The sequence below is a fragment of the Camelus dromedarius genome, chromosome 12, assembly GCF_036321535.1.
Source record: "Camelus dromedarius isolate mCamDro1 chromosome 12, mCamDro1.pat, whole genome shotgun sequence".
Classification (NCBI taxonomy): Eukaryota; Metazoa; Chordata; class Mammalia; order Artiodactyla; family Camelidae; genus Camelus; species Camelus dromedarius.
The window spans coordinates 7,771,132-7,786,133 of NC_087447.1; the positions used below are offsets into that span (position 1 = coordinate 7,771,132).

Consider the following 15,002-nt stretch of genomic DNA (forward strand, 5'->3'; position numbering starts at 1 on the left):
AGACAAACAGGGTAGCCACAGCCTCCGCCAGGCTCCGGAGGAAGGAAGGGGCTGGGGCCTGGGGGCTGGAGTGGAGGAGCCTTCTCTCTTCCTTGACCTTCGCACCCACCCTGCCAGACGGCCTGTTTTCCCATTGACACACGGGGAAACAGGCCCACAGCAAAGTGGCTCAAGTCACACATGTGTTGAACCTGGCTTTTGTTCCAGTCCCAGTGCCGCAGGCCCTCACTGTGCTGCCCAGTGGTGGGGCCCGGGTCTCGCACACGGGGGCTGTCGTGCAGGCCACCAGCCCGGGGTCACAGTTCTCCCCCCACAACCTCATTTCCTGGGCAGCTCTGACCACGGCTGCAGTGATGGCTCCGGTCTGTGACCCCCACGGTCTCTGCACCAGGCCTGGCGCAGGTGGGGCTAAGGAGGCACCGTGGGAAGAAAAGAATGAGTGAACAAAAGGACGTGTATGGCCGAAGGTCGTCTGCTCCTCTAGACCCCACGTGTGGCTGCTTCTGCATTGAGCAGGCCAGACCCTGGTGCCCCTGACTCTGCCACCCTACAAACCCAGGCACATCAGCCTCAGCGGGAGAGGATGTCCCAGCCCCTCCACCTCCCGGTTATCTGCCCTGGCCTCAGAGGAGACTCTGTGCCCAGGGACCTGGCTGGCACTCGGGCCCCCCTCCACACAGCCACCGGCCCCACCAGCCACTCCCCGACTGACAGCCTTTCTCTGTCTCTCTCTTGCAGCCAACAGCTCCCTGCTTGGAGGCGGCGGCGGTGAGTGAACCCTTCCTGCGGTCTGGGGCGCGGGGTGGGTGGGGGGTTGGGAAAGCTTCTGGGCCCACCTGGGGCCTTGTGCCTTCCCCACAGCCTTCCCCCTCGTCCCCACTGTGCTCCTCTCCCATTTCTCCATCTCTGCCCTTCTTTACTGCTTCCCACCCTCCTGGCCTCGCCTTGTCAGCCATCACTGTTGACGAAGCTGGACACCTGGACAGCAGGCCAGGCTCCCTCACTGCTAGGTGACCGCGGTAGGTCCCACCCTTTGAAGAGGCCTCTTAGTCTGTAACTGGGGGCCAGAGGGACACTTGAGGTTTAAAAGAGATTGCTCCTGGGACTGGAGGCCACAAGTGTGATGGAGAGAGCCCAGCCCTGCCCCTGGTGCCCACATGACCTCAGCAAGCCTTGTGACCCCTTGGCCTTAGTTTCCCCACCTGTGAGGGCAAAATTAGTATCTCTGCTCTGCCCTGAAGCCTCGCAGGGCAGCTCTGCAGCCAGGACAAGGTCCTGTCAAGTCAGGGAGAGCTCCACCAACCATGAAGTCTAGGAGAATGCACGTGTGTTCACTATTGTTAAGGACCAGCACAAAACAGGGGTTCCAGCAGGGCCAGGTGGGCAGGAGGTCAGAGGTGAGAGTGGGCCTGGCCCCCAGGGATGCAAGCCAAGGTCTGCAGGTGCCGGGGGTGGGGCAGGGGGCAGTCCCTATGCCCCCTGGTGCCTGCTTCCCCTGGCCAGCCCTGCCCAGGCTGGCCACACCAGCCCCTCGCCCCCAGCCCTCAGCCCCCAGCTGGCTGGGTTGCCCACTGTCTGTGCAGGCAGCAGGATGATTGGTGAGCCGGAGGGCAGGGGTTAATGCGCCGTCGGATAAATCCCGGGGGCCGTGTTTACGGCAGTGGTGGCGGGGCCCAGGCCAGGTTTTAAAAGGGGGAAAAATAAAAGGGGCATAGAAGGTCAGGAATAAATAAGAGCAGCATTAAGAGCTGTCGGTGACCAGCCAGGATGCAGGATGGGGGGGTCTGTTTGTGACTAGAGATGTTTTCCCTCCCCCGCTTCTCCTCCAGCTGTCCATGTGGAGGTCATAGCTACCCTGGAAGCCTCACAGAATGAGGGGGGCTTCACTGGGGGCTGGGAGCCCGCAGCCAGGCACATCTAGGATCCTTGTCTGAAGGCTGTCCTTTTGGAGGACTCAGGGACCCTAGTGGATCTGACACCTGTCCTACTGTGCCCATACCACCCTCTCCTTCATCACCCAGTGATTGAGAGCCTACTGTGTGTCAGGCCCTGAGCTGTGTGCTGGGACAAATCTGCTGGGCACCAGAGGGGCCCGGTCCCTGCAAACAGGAGCACCACCGTGACACAGGGTGGTCTGTGTGATGGCAGCTGGGGCCTCAATGAGGAGCACCTGTCCAGGCTTGGGCACCAAGGAGGCTCCCGGAGGACCACGGAATGGGTAGGAGACAGCTGGCAAAGAGCAGTGAGAAGGGTGTGCTGGGCAGAGGGAACAGTACAGGCGAAGACCTGAAGTGAGGGAGAACGTGGGGCCATTGGGGAGACTCCAAAGGCTGGAGTGGTTGGAGCCCAGCCAGGAGGAGGGGAGACAGGAGATGATGTGGGGCCTCAGAGGCCATGTGAGGAGCTGGTTTTTAGCCATTCACTTCAGATCACAAAAAGGAAGGTGTGAGCCTTGTAAATCCTAAATCAGTTCATCACCCTTCTGCTCAAAACTCTCTCAGGCCTCTCACTTCACTCAGAGCCAAGGCCAAAGTCCCCAGCATGGCCCACAAGGTCTCAAGCTACCTATCAGGCTCCCCACCACACTGCCTGACCCTCCCCACTCTGGGCCAGCCACACCAGCCTTTCTGCTGTTCCTGGAATAGACCTGGCCCACTCCTGCCTCAGAGCCTTTGCACTGGCTGTTCCCTCTGCCCAGAATACTCTTCCTCAGATCACCATATGGCTGCTCCCTTCACCTCTTACAAGTGTTTATTTGCATGCTATCTTAGTGAGGCTCACCCTGCACTCCCCAGACTCCTCATGCTGCTCTGATTTTTATTTTGCTCCAAGTAACTCTCTCCTAACGTGCCATATAATTTACTTATTATGTTCATTGTTTATTGTCTGTCTCCTCGCACCAGAGAACATGACTGTATCTCCAGCTCTTAGAACTGGGTCTGGCACTTATAGTAGGTGCTCAGTAACTGGTTGATGAATGAATGAATGAACTACAGGTAAAGGCAGGGATGGCCTCACATGTAAAGGAAAAGACTTGCTGGCAAAGGTGGTGGGAGCCACTGAGGCTTCAGGCAGAGCAGGGAATGGCTCATAGATGGCCTGGTGACCTCACTCTGGGAGGGTGGCCAGACTGAGGAGGGAGGCCCAGTGGGGTCCTTCTAGCTCCTGTTCCTGCAGCACTGAAGGTGAGAGGAGGCTGGAGCAGGCCCCAAGCACAGCCTGACTGATGCAGAGATGGATGGGGTGGGCCAGGACCTGGGAGGAAGTGGGCCCGGAGTCCAGCCTTTTAACTCCGGGCGAGATTTATGGAGCCGCTGCCAGTGCTCGCTGGGGCTGTCACTCTGCTAATGTGATTGCAACAAGGTGGAGGTGGCGGGGAGAAGACTGGAGTTGTGGCGAGGCTGGGGCTGGTAGGGGCCTGGTGCCCACCTGGGGTGGGAATGAAAACAGGCCCCAGACCCCTGGGACGTCCTCTGCTGTCACGGCTGCCACATGTGCCCTCTATCACCTCCTGATCCCTCCAGCCTTAACCCACTGACCTGCCAGGGTGGAGGGCACAAGCAGGAGCAGCCTGGGACTGGGGGGCTGGGTGCCCACCTGAGTCTGCCCAGACAGACCCCGGTCTTGCCGCATGCCCTCTTCTGAGTCCAGCCCTGCAGGAGTTCAGACCTCTACCCACCTCCACCCTCCCATCACCACCCGTTTACCCATCACCCACCATCCATGCATTAATCAGCACTAGTCCCGTTCAGCCTTCCTTGGCCACTCTGTTTAAAACTCCCCCAGCTAGCCACAGCCCGCCAGGCTGATCTCTCACCCAGTTCTGTGGCTTTTCCCAGAGCACTTGTCCCCTCTAAACATGATTGTGTTTTAGGTTTGTTTTTATCGCCTTTCCCCAACTAGAACGTACTCTCCCCAGGAGCAGGATTCAGGGGATTCCAAGCCCCTAGAATAGCCTTTATGGGATGGTTCGTTGCACCCCCATGTGCTGGCTGCTGCCCTAGGAGCTGGGACACAGATCTAACAGCCCTGCCCAGGGGTTCCCATCCAGTCCTATCGGGGGAGGGCAGCTATCAGCTCAGAAGGAGACTCTTGGAAGAGGGGCCAGCGTTGGCCTGCAGGACTTTGGTGTGGTGAGCCCACAGTGTTTACTGTGAGTTTCTAGGGAAGGGAGTCAGCTGGCACCTCAAACCTCAGTGGGACCCCCCAGGGGCCACTGGGCCTGCCTCACTCAGTGGTCCCGATAAAACTTGGGGAAGGCCCCCTGCTCCCTGCTTCCTCCCAGGGCTCATTCTGGGGTTATGCGTATGGGGGCGGGGGCAGGGGCAGGGGACATCTGGGTCAAACACTGGAACCCAAGACTTGACTCTGCCCTCAAAGAGACACATTTTGGTAGATGTCTTCCCTGCAGAGGGGGCATTTGACTTGGGCCCTAATCGCTGTATAGGAGTTCAACAGGTACAGAGGGATGGAGAGGCCCACTAGGTAGAGGGCCAAGGGTCTGCGGTGGGAGACGCTCAGGTCTGGGGACTGCCAGGCCCACTCTCGCTCCCGCCTCCTTCCTGGAGAGCCTTTTACTAGCTCAGTAAAAAATTTTGTTTAAAAAAACACTCCTATTGTATGGTAAGAAGGGAGGCGGGCCCTAAATCAGGATGGGAATCGACAGGGCCCTGACGCATGTCTCTCCTGTTTATTAGGACTGAAATGTTTACTCGGCGATAAGGAGCCGGCTTTCTCGTGGAGATTTGTGCGCTCTTTTTCAATTACCCCTCGTCTTTCTCTGCCACTTTCGCACTAAAGGGATAATAAATGTATCGGAGCGTTTCAATTATTCATCTAAATCATGACTGCGCCTGCCATGGCCAAGCTTTAGTGACAGATTAATTCAGGGCCGCCTTCCTCTGCTTGCAGCGGCCATCTCTGCTCCTGCCTGGCCAGCGCCCCAAGGGGTGGGCACCAGAGTCAGGCAGGTCCTGGGCAGGGCAGGATGGAGCCCTGTCTACACATACACACACACACACACACCTCACTTCTAAGGACCCTCCCTTCCAGAGGTCAGCAGCCCTACTCAAACCTGCAGAAGCCAGAGCGTGCCTGGGAGGGCACAGCCACCCTGCCCTCCTGCCTGTCAGCTCTGACAGGCCTGCTCCCTGTGCCCACATTGCAAGTCCCTGTGTGTGTCCCTTGCACCGCAAGGTCCCAGGCATCTCACATCCCAGAGAAGCCAGGGTGGCTTGGCTTCCTGCATGGCCCTCTCCTGGCACAGGGCCTTTGCACATGCTACTCCTGTGCCTGAGGGTTCCTCTGCCCTCCTACCACACCTTCCTGCTGTGTTGTCTCCATATCAAGGCAGCCCCTCCAACCAGCAGGCTCCCGACACACACACACACACACACACACACACACACACACACTCACTCACTCACTCACTCACTCACTCACTCACTCACTTCTATTTATCAAGGGCCTGACACATTCCTAGCACTGTAACACTGTCCTCAGTACTGGGACCCAGCAGACCCTGGCCCCTTGGGATAGCATTCTGTTACCCTTGATAATCAGACTTCCATTTGTGTTATTAAGTACCAGCTGCTCCCCATCAGACTCCCCTGCTAAGAGGTACACACAGGCAATCTGTCTGTCCACCTCCTGGCAAAGAGTAGGTGTTCAGCACAGACCTGCATGTGGCCGGCCGAGCCCAGGAGCCCCTCCCCTAGCCCACATCCCTGTGTGCACCCCTCCCTCACTCACCATGGTGGCACATGGCACGGGCAGAACCTGCCACCTTCTGCTCCCTTCACACAGGTACCCATGACTCCGGGGACAGGGCATCCTCTCTCTCTGAGTCTCTCACTTTCTCTGTCTCTCTCTGTCCGGTTCTGTTTCTGCTTCTCTCTCACTCACCCTCTGTCTCTTGCTGTCTTTGCTCTCACTCTCCATCTATCTCCCTCCTTCATGCCGGCTTTCACGCACGCGGTCCTCTGTTCATGGACAGGCAGGCCTGGGAAGATTAGAGAGGCCTCTACGTATTCAGGCCCCGACTCCTGCCCAGTATGCTTACCATCCCGCACCCCACCTGCACTATCTCCCATCTACCATCACTGCTAATCTGTGATTGCTTCTTGCAGCCAACTGCCGGGAGAGGCTCTGTCCCAATTAGCCGGGGCCTGGCACAGTGGACAGATAGTGGGGCCCCCTGTGGCCCTCTTGAGGCCAGGCCGGGTGTGGCCAACCCCTCCTGGGCTGAGCTCAGAGGAAGCAGGCGGTCCGAGGGGCCAACCAGCCAGTCCACAAAGTGGTCTTGAGCGCGGCTCTGTGCCAGGCTCAGGGCGCCTGGGTGCACGGGGCAGGTGTGGCCGGGTGTCTGACCTGGAGTCTTCTGGGATGGGGGACTGTGCTGGGCAGAGAGGGGAGGGCATTATTTCCTGTGCATCCGTCTGTCCAGCAGAGGGCCCCAGGGGGCCCTCCCCTGCTCAGAACTTCCCATGGCGCTGGTTCCTGCAGGTGCAGCCCTCCCTGCCCACCTCTCCCCCAGACTCACCCGGCTGCGGCTGCTCCTGTTGAAGGGCTGCTGCCCTGCTGAGCCTTCTGCCTGGACCCCTCTTCCCCACCTTCCCCAAATCACTTCTCAGGGCTCTGCTCAAATGCCACCTCCTCAGAGGTGCCTTCCCAACCCTGAAACCGCCCCCGCCCCCCTCCCTTGCTCTGGACTGTTTTCTCCTCCCGCTTCACCACAGTCATGAGAGGTGCACTTCCCCTCCCTGGCACTGGGCCTGGCAGGCCCACCTCCCCCTTGCCCAAGGCCCATGTTGAGTCAGGTGGGAGGGACGCAGAGGCCAGATGTCACCTAAAGTGGAGGCCAGAGGGAGCCCCAGCCTTGCTCCAAGTTGATGTTATTTCATGGACTCGTGGGAGCTGTGGGAGGTTTGATCAGCAGAGAAGTGACACCGTCTCCCCAAGTAAAGGCACCAGGCCCCCTGCCGCCCTGCCCCATCCCAGTGGAGGGTGGTGGTGGTGTTACTAACGGCTGCCTGATGTGCGGAGCGCTCACTGCGTGGATTCCAGGGCCTCACTGCGGCTCTCCCCGCAGAATCTCACGAGCCCTTGTCACAGCACCATTAGGAGGGCTAATGGGACATACCATTAGCATCTCCACTTTGCAGATGAGGAAACTGAGGCACCAAGTCCCTTGAGCTGAAATGCCCTCCCCGCCCCCAGCCCTCAGCTGGCCCTCTGGGGCAGGACAGAGAATGCTGGGGACTCCACAGGCCTGTGGGTCCCATGCCCTGCCCCCAGCGGGCAAGATGCCACCAAGCCCCTGCCTGCAGCTGCCGTGGGGATTTTTAATAACGGGAGTGATTTTTGCATGATGAATGAGGCGCTGCCGTTGTGTACATAATGAAGCCCTAATGTTTTCAAATCCCCATTTAAGGAGCTGATCTCACCCCATAATGAATTTCAGATCACATCACAGAGCTGTCGTCCATCCATCTTCTCCCTGGAGCACCCACCCACCTTGGCACCTCGAGGGTGGGGCCGGAGGGTGGGCTCTTCATACCCCAATGGGCCAAGCCCAAGCCTAGCATGGAGTCAGGGCTGGCACTGGTTTGTTGATTGAATGAGTGACAGGGAGGGTGTGGTCAGCAGCCAAGGCAGTTAAGGCAACAAAGATTGCATGGGGTCAAGGCTCCCAAGGCTCTGCCTGGGAGGAAAATGGAGAGCAGAGCCAGAAAGAGTGGGGTGGGCTGGAGAGGCCCCTGAGCTGCGTCATATGACCAGGCTCTTCGGCTGAGCCTGCCCTCTGCAGGTTAGGGGCCTGGGGGTGCAGGGGCTTGGGTGTCTGGCCCCTTTGAGCCCTGGCATTTGGCCTTTGTGCAGCTGGCTGGGGCCTGGCTGCACCAACGTGGTTGGAATAGGTGGGCTCTCAGATCGGGTACCCAGCCCCTGGGTGAGATGTCTAAGTGGGGAGTAGTCCTGGGTCCCAGACCCAGGTGCCTTCCCAGGCTGGAGGGGAGCACCTCTCACCAAGCCCCTCAGCCCTCAAACTCACCCCTCTATCTCCCCAGCCTTCTTTCCACCCAGAGCTTTCTGGGCAACATCTCTACCTGGCAGTGTGTTCAGTTGCTTGGGCTAAGGGGGCCCCGAGAGCATGAGGGACAGAGGAATCTTCTGCTTAGAGTCAGTGGCTGGGCCTTGGTCTACACATCTGTAAAATGGGGCGACATGTGATAAAGTGCAGGGCACTGAACGCTCATCCCAAACACAGGAGGTGCTGTTGCTGACCTTGTACAGATGAAAGTGAGGTGCAGAAGGGTGACGTGACCCGGCAAAGGGGTGGACAAGCAGTGGGGAGGGGGCCTGGGGTCTCAAGGGGCCAGGTCTGCCCTGCCACCTGGAGCCGTGCCCCTACACAGCCCCAGTGAGCTCATTTCAGAGGCTATGAGGGCCTGGAAGGGCACTGCCCAGGCCCCGTCCCCTCCCTCCCCTTCCCTGGGAGCCCACAGAAGTCCAAGAAGAGCTGAAGGCTGCCAGGCAAGGCCATACAACCCCCACCTGGCTGACAGAGCAGCTTTGCCTCTGTGAGCCGTTGTTCCTACTCCTGTGAGATGGGCGCTGGGGAGGTGGCCCTGAGCATCAGCCCTCCTATAAATTTGAGATCTTGAAGGAGCTGCTTAATCACTCTGGCCTTTAGTCTCCCAGCCCCCCAGCCACCTCTCAGCAAACCTCAGTCCTCCCCACAACTTTCTGAGGCTCAGAGAGGTTAAATGACTCTTCCAAAGCCACCAGCAAGCTTGTGTGCAGGATTTCTGGAAGGAGAAATCCCAGAAGGGGGCCCGCAAGAGTCCAGATCCACAGGACAGTGGAGGGGAATGGGGGGAAGAGAGAGGGGAGGGGCAGGCCCAGGGCCGGTCAGGGTCTCCTGCCCTCTGTCAGGGGTACAGCTGCCCTCCTCTCCCCCAGGCCACAGGCCTCCTTGTGTTCCTGTAAATAATTAATTAGCCCCTGCTTGCTTGTTTGTTTAGCATGAGGAATGCTCCCCCACTGAGACGCATTTATTGCTGAATAAATTTAAATATCTAATCTTCCCTTCATGAATATTACAGCACCCTAAATAGCGGCCAACATATCCTACGCACTTTGGCAAATGGCCCCCATGGGAGCTTGCCTGCTTCGCCTCTGCTAGCTCTGAGGAGGGCCTGGCTCCAGCCCCTGCCGTCTCCCGGTGCCCCCCCCCCCCCCAGCCCTGGACTCGCTGCATTTGAACTGATGCTCCTGAAGGCCGAGTGCAGGGCTGTGGCTGTGGCGGCCATGCCCATGGCAGGTGGCTGGGCTAGGCTTCCAAGCAGGGGCAGCTGGGCTTATCTGGGGGAAGTGCCTGGACCAGGGCAGAGTCAGGGCTGGCGCAGAGAGACAGCAGACGGGGCCCCAGACAGCAGCATCTGAGGAGCTCAGGAAGGAGACAGAAGAGATCAGGGAGGCAGCAGGTCGGTGAGAGCAGGTCTCCAAGGCAGCCTTGCAGGATTGGATGGAGGTAGTTAGCGGTCAGCCCATGGGCGCCGCTGAACAGTCGTGCAGACCACTGAGCAACCAGATGTACCCAGAGCAGTCCCTCTATTGGGAGGGGGATGTGTAGATGTGGGGAGGGGACAGGAACCAGACTACAGGGGCTGGCAGTGAGCAGACAGCCAGCCTAGACAAAACATCTTCCCGAAGTGTTTGGGTGAGGAGGGCAAACAGGAGACAGGCAGCCAGGGTGGGAGAGAGGCTCAGGATGGGAAGGGAGACACAGGTCCTTTCATGGTCCTAGAGGAAGTAGAGCAGTCCAGCTGTGTGACCTTGGGCAAGTCTCTCACCCTCTCTGTGTGACCTTGGGCAAGTCTCTCACCCTGAGTTTCTTCTCTAAAGCAGAAACAATAATAATAGCACCTCCTAGGGTGGCTGTAGCTGTGAGGACCAAAGAAGATGGTGGATGTACATGGCTCATTACGCGGCCAGTGCTAAGAGGCTGCTGAGGCTAAGATTAAGGAGCCAGATCTGGGAGCTTAAAGGTGGAAGAATGAGGAAGGGGCTGAGGGGAGAGGCAGAGAGGGCCTTAGGGCCACATTCCCATGGAGGAAGGGTTCTGCCTTGACCTAGCAGAGACACATCTGAGGAAGGCCCCACTGCCCATGTGGGCTCAGTCTCCCTAGGAGAGACCCTAGGTTTTCTGCTGACTCAGGGCAGGGTAGGGTCAAGTTGGAGTTGAGGTTTTCTGGATGTGGCTGAGGGGCCCAGGGAAGAGACACAGTGTCAACTAGTATGAACTGGGGACATTTCCCCCACCAGGCAGCCCCAGGGGCCAGCTGCCCCAGAGTCAGGTGGGGAGGGGGAAGAAGGACATGGCCCTTGGAAGGAACCCCAGGAAGCCTCCTTCTCTGGTCTCCAGGGTTCAGCTTAGCCCGATGTAAGAGCCAGGACAGGACCTGGGGGTCAGAGCCAGGAGAGGTGTGGCTCATGGTAGGAAACACAGTAAGGGGAGGGCCTTTGGGACTATGGCTAAGAAGAGCAGGGCTGGGGCCTCCTCTGGCAATCAGGGATGGGAAAGCAGCAAGGCTGGTGTGTGGACACGGGTGAGGGGGGTGGGCAGGAAGGGACCAGGCTGCTGAAGCCCTGAGTGCCAGGGGGAAGGGTGAGCAGGGTGGTACCCGGGGCCTGTCCCTCATCTCTGCTTTGGGTGAGCTGCTCCCCAGACACCTGCACAGCAGTCACATGGCCCCAGCCCTGTTCTGGATGCTGCTGGGGGACTCCAGCCCAAGAGCTCTGCGAGCATCAATTCTTCCCTCTTCCTCCCACCTCATGCCCCCAGGTCAGCCCCAAAGGCCTGGCTGCAGGCCTGTCCACCCCTACAGGAAACATTACATCCCTGAAACACAGATCTCACTGAGCTCCACTTCTGCACAGCCCCCGCAGCAGGCCAAGGTCGCCTGCAGGGTGGACAGCACTGGGAGATGGCAGGCAACCAGGTCCCAAGTGGATAGGACCACAGAGCAGGCCGGGAGGCCCCCAGGAGAGCCAGCTTAGACATCTCCCCGTGCTCACCCCCATAGGCCCTGAGCATATCTTGCCTGGACACCGCCTCCCACCACACTCCTAGCTGTGCACACATCAGGCACACACCCGGCACACACCCACACCATCTCACCATCCTTGTAACAGCCAACATGTGCATCTCCTTCACTCATGCGAAGCATTGACTTAAGCACTTTACAGGAATTAACTCACTTAATCCTTCCAGCAGTCTTATGAGGTGGGTACTACTGTTATCCCATTTTACAGATGGTGCAGTTGAGGTCCAGAGAGCTTAAGTGCCCTGGGTCATGCATCTGTGACTAGAAGAGCTGGCATTTGAACCCAGGCTGCCCAGCTCCACAGCCTCTGCTGTCTCACACCATGCTAGGTGGTCACCTGACACCCCCTACCCAAGAACAGACAAACTGCAGGTGGACACTGCCCACTCCAGGTTGTACACCAACTCTGCCGCACCTGGACACATAGCCCAGGGCCCCACCTGCTGCCCCCTCCCATGGGCTGCAGCCGCCCTCATCCCTGCACAGGAGAGGGTGGGGGACCCAGTCCCAGCTTCTGTCCCAGGGTTCCCCATTCTACCTCACCCACACCCCACTCCTGGGATACTCTAGGAAACCGCCTGGTGCCAGCTCTAAGTGAAGTCGCAAAATTACATTTAATTGGGCCTCATAAGGCACAAAAGAAAACAGAAAACAGGAAAGGTCCAGCTGGTGTCCCTGGATCTGTGCCAAGACGTTGGGGGTTGGGGATATGATGAAGAAGCAAGGGCTTCAGTCTGCGCATCTGTAAAATGGGGAAATGATAGGCCTTTCCTGTTGCAGAGCATTGAGCTCGGTGTTCAAGAATCTCCTGACACTGGCCTAAGGTGTAATTTGATCTGGGGACCTGCCAGAGGTGGGTCATTTTCTCCTGGCCAGGGTGTTAACTCCTCCCCTGAGGAGAGGTCACTGTCTCTGTCTTCTACATGAGACCGTAGAGGCTGAGAGAGGGGAAGGACTTGCCAAGGTGCCGCAGGCGATGAGGGTGTAGTTGGGACTTGACCCTGCCCGAGGCGGAGCCCCGCCTCTCCCAGGGCGCCCGCTGGGGCGAGGTCGGGCAGGAGAAGCGTCTCCTCTGCGCCTCCTGCCGCGCCGAGTTGTTTATCTGGGTCTGGGTCCCCAGGGTCTCTGGCGAGACCCCGGAGCCACCCTATGATAAACAAGCCCAGGCCCGGCCCCAATTAAGCCAGATGAACTAACGAGGCGGCTCGTTAACGAGCTGGGGTGCGCGCCCGGAGACACCTGCGCGGCGGGTCCGCCTCCCTGCGTGACTCAGGGAAGGAGCTGGAAGGCCCAGCTCAAGGTCCGGATCGGACCTGCCTCTTGTAACTAGGTGGCCTTAGTTTCTTCGTCTGTAAAGTGGGTCTTAGAGTTTGTAAAGTGTGTCCGAGGAGCCCCGCCTTAGGAGGTCGGCCTTGGAATCCCGGGCACGGTGCGGGTCGACGCTCCTGGGATCCTCCTGCGGAGGCAGCGATTCACAGCGGGCCCCGCGGCGCGTCTGGCCGGAGTCGGGAGGGCAGACTTCCCCTTGGATGGGATCTTCCTGCCGCCGCGGACCCCGCCTCCCGGAGCCGCCCGGCCTTGGGAGACCCCAGCCCCGCCCGCGCCCCACCGGCGCCCGGGAAAGGGCAGGGCGGGTCGGGCGCGCCCCCTGCCGGCCTGTCTTCGCCGGCTCCCGCTTTGGCCCCTCTCCGAGACTGGGTTTCCCCAGATGTGAAACGAGTGTGCGGCGGAGACTGGAGGCGGCGGGAGAAAGGCTCGGTGCCCGGGGAGTTCTAGCACAGCCGAGGGATTTGGGAGTATGCAGTCCGTGGGCCTCGGCCTTCTCTGTAAAAAAAGGCTCACTACCCTTTCCTCTGCAGTGGACGGCTGCATCCACCGGGCCGCCGGACCCCTGCTCACCGATGAATGCCGGACCCTGCAGAGCTGCGAGACCGGCAAAGCCAAGATCACCTGCGGCTATCGGCTGCCGGCCAAGTGTGAGTCCCCGACACCCCCACCCCTGTGGGGCACAGACAGGCGCCTGGTGTGATTAGGGGTTATGCGGCACGCCCCACATTATTGCTGGAGGCCTTCTCAAGGGACACTTCTGAAGTGCCAGGACCTGGCCCCTCTCGCATATGCATGTGGGGAATGATGAGCGGCAAGGACTTGAAGGCAGGGGAAGAGCTAAGGGACAACAGCCCAACTTTCTCAGCCGGGTCCATACAGATGTGGGGAGGGGGCCAAGTGTGAGCCTGCCTGTGTATGTCGAGGTGTGGATTTAGGCTCGAGGGCACAAAGGACCACATGGGTATGGTCCTTCCCAAGTCTCAGAACTGGGTGTGGGGGACCTGTTTCCTGTCCCCTCCAGGGCTTAGGCCGGCAGGAAGGAAAGCCAAGGACCACACTGGAGCCCCGGGCCTGTCTGATCTGATCATTTCCCACAGATGTCATCCACACGGTGGGGCCCATCGCTCACGGAGAGCCCAGTGCCAACCAGGCCGCGGAGCTCCGCAGCTGCTACCTGAGCAGCCTCGACCTGATGCTGGAGCACCGGCTCCGCTCCGCGGTGAGTGGCGCCGAGGGGCGGAGGGTAGGAGTGACGTGGAACCGAGGCGGGAGGCAGCGGGCGGGAGGCGGAGCAGAGAGTGACGCTGTCCCCAATCCCTTCCCCTGCCCCAGGCGTTCCCCTGCATCTCCACCGGAGTGTTTGGTGAGTAGAGAAGAGGAAGGGCACGGGTGGGCAGCGGTTGGGCCCAGAGGCAGGGAGGGGCCGGGGCGGGCTGGGCAGGGGACGGGCCCGGCACAAGGAGGGGCGGGGCGAGGCGGCGAAGGGCGGGCCAGAGCCCGGGACTCAGTTGCGCCCCACTGTCCTGTCCACAGGCTACCCCAATGAGGCAGCAGCCGAGGTAGTGCTGACCACGTTGCGCGAGTGGCTGGAGCAACACAAGGACAAGGTGAGGCCCGGGCCCAGCTGAGGGGAGCGAATGTGGGTGGGATGGCGGGGCGCATCCCGACTCCACCAGTCATGGTTGAGCAGTGTGCAGAGCTCCAGGCACATGGGGCTCTGGCCTTGCCTGCCCTCTGTGCATCCCTTGCCTTTCCTCGGGCCCTGTTTCCTCTCCTGCACCCAGGTCATCATCCGTGGTGGGAGAAGGGGATAGCGGGGCACACACCATGAGCCCCCTGTGAAGGGTGTAGCTCTAAACTCACATCGATGAGCACCCCAAGGGCAGGGCAGATGAAAACCGGCAGGGGTGGGGGCAGTTATAAGGCTGGGGAGCGAGGGTGTGGACAGCTCCGATCCAGGCTGAGCAGGCCCTGCACAGGTGGACCGGCTGATCATCTGCGTGTTCCTGGAGAAGGACGAAAACATCTACCGGCAACGCCTCCCCTACTTCTTCCCCGTGGGTAAGTACCCAGTGGTGCGGCCCTGGCCAGCCCCTGCCCCGCCCCCATCCACCCTGGACAGGTTCTCACTGTCCTCTGCCTTCCAGCCTGACGGCACCCCACCGCCTACCCTGACCAGGACTGGTAAGCAGGGCCTGGCCCTCTGTGTGGCTGCCCACTAACACACCCGCTCACCCTCGGCCCCGCTCACCCCCACGCAGGGAAGCCAGGGAGGCAGTTTGGGGCAAGTCCACAGCCCACGTGCTCTGACGTCTCCGCTCTGCCCACAGACTGGCCTGAGCCCGCCGGACCTCGCTCCCAGCTCTAAGAAGTCACCGAAGCCTGCAGCAGGGCTTGGCCTGGCCACCCTATTCTTTCCCTCCGCACCCTGCCCCCTCCTAATAAACACCACTGTTGCAGCTCCTACTGTCTCAGCCCTGGCTGAGGGTGAGGGAGGCAGCCCAGGTGTGGACAGGTGCTTTGGCTTAAAGGGGCTGGCGAGAGCTCTCAGTGAGCCAGGCAGGT

General features: G+C 59.9%; 1 protein-coding gene across 3 annotated transcripts in view; it reads left to right on the forward strand.

The window, feature by feature from the left end:
* MACROD1 (mono-ADP ribosylhydrolase 1) overlaps positions 1-14,900 on the forward strand; it is a 143,563-nt gene extending 128,663 nt beyond the window's left edge. The window contains exons 4-11 of one of the 3 annotated variants that reach the window (XM_031448217.2): positions 739-768; positions 12,968-13,084; positions 13,535-13,656; positions 13,770-13,800; positions 13,971-14,044; positions 14,417-14,498; positions 14,585-14,621; positions 14,768-14,900. In XM_031448217.2, the coding sequence (XP_031304077.1) occupies positions 739-768; positions 12,968-13,084; positions 13,535-13,656; positions 13,770-13,800; positions 13,971-14,044; positions 14,417-14,498; positions 14,585-14,589 (461 nt within the window). In that variant the 3' untranslated portion in view covers positions 14,590-14,621; positions 14,768-14,900. The remainder of the gene's footprint in view (positions 1-738; positions 769-12,967; positions 13,085-13,534; positions 13,657-13,769; positions 13,801-13,970; positions 14,045-14,416; positions 14,499-14,584; positions 14,622-14,767) is intronic. The other 2 variants (XM_010994737.3, XM_031448216.2) reach the window with 2 other exon arrangements.
* Positions 14,901-15,002: the final 102 nt, after the last annotated feature.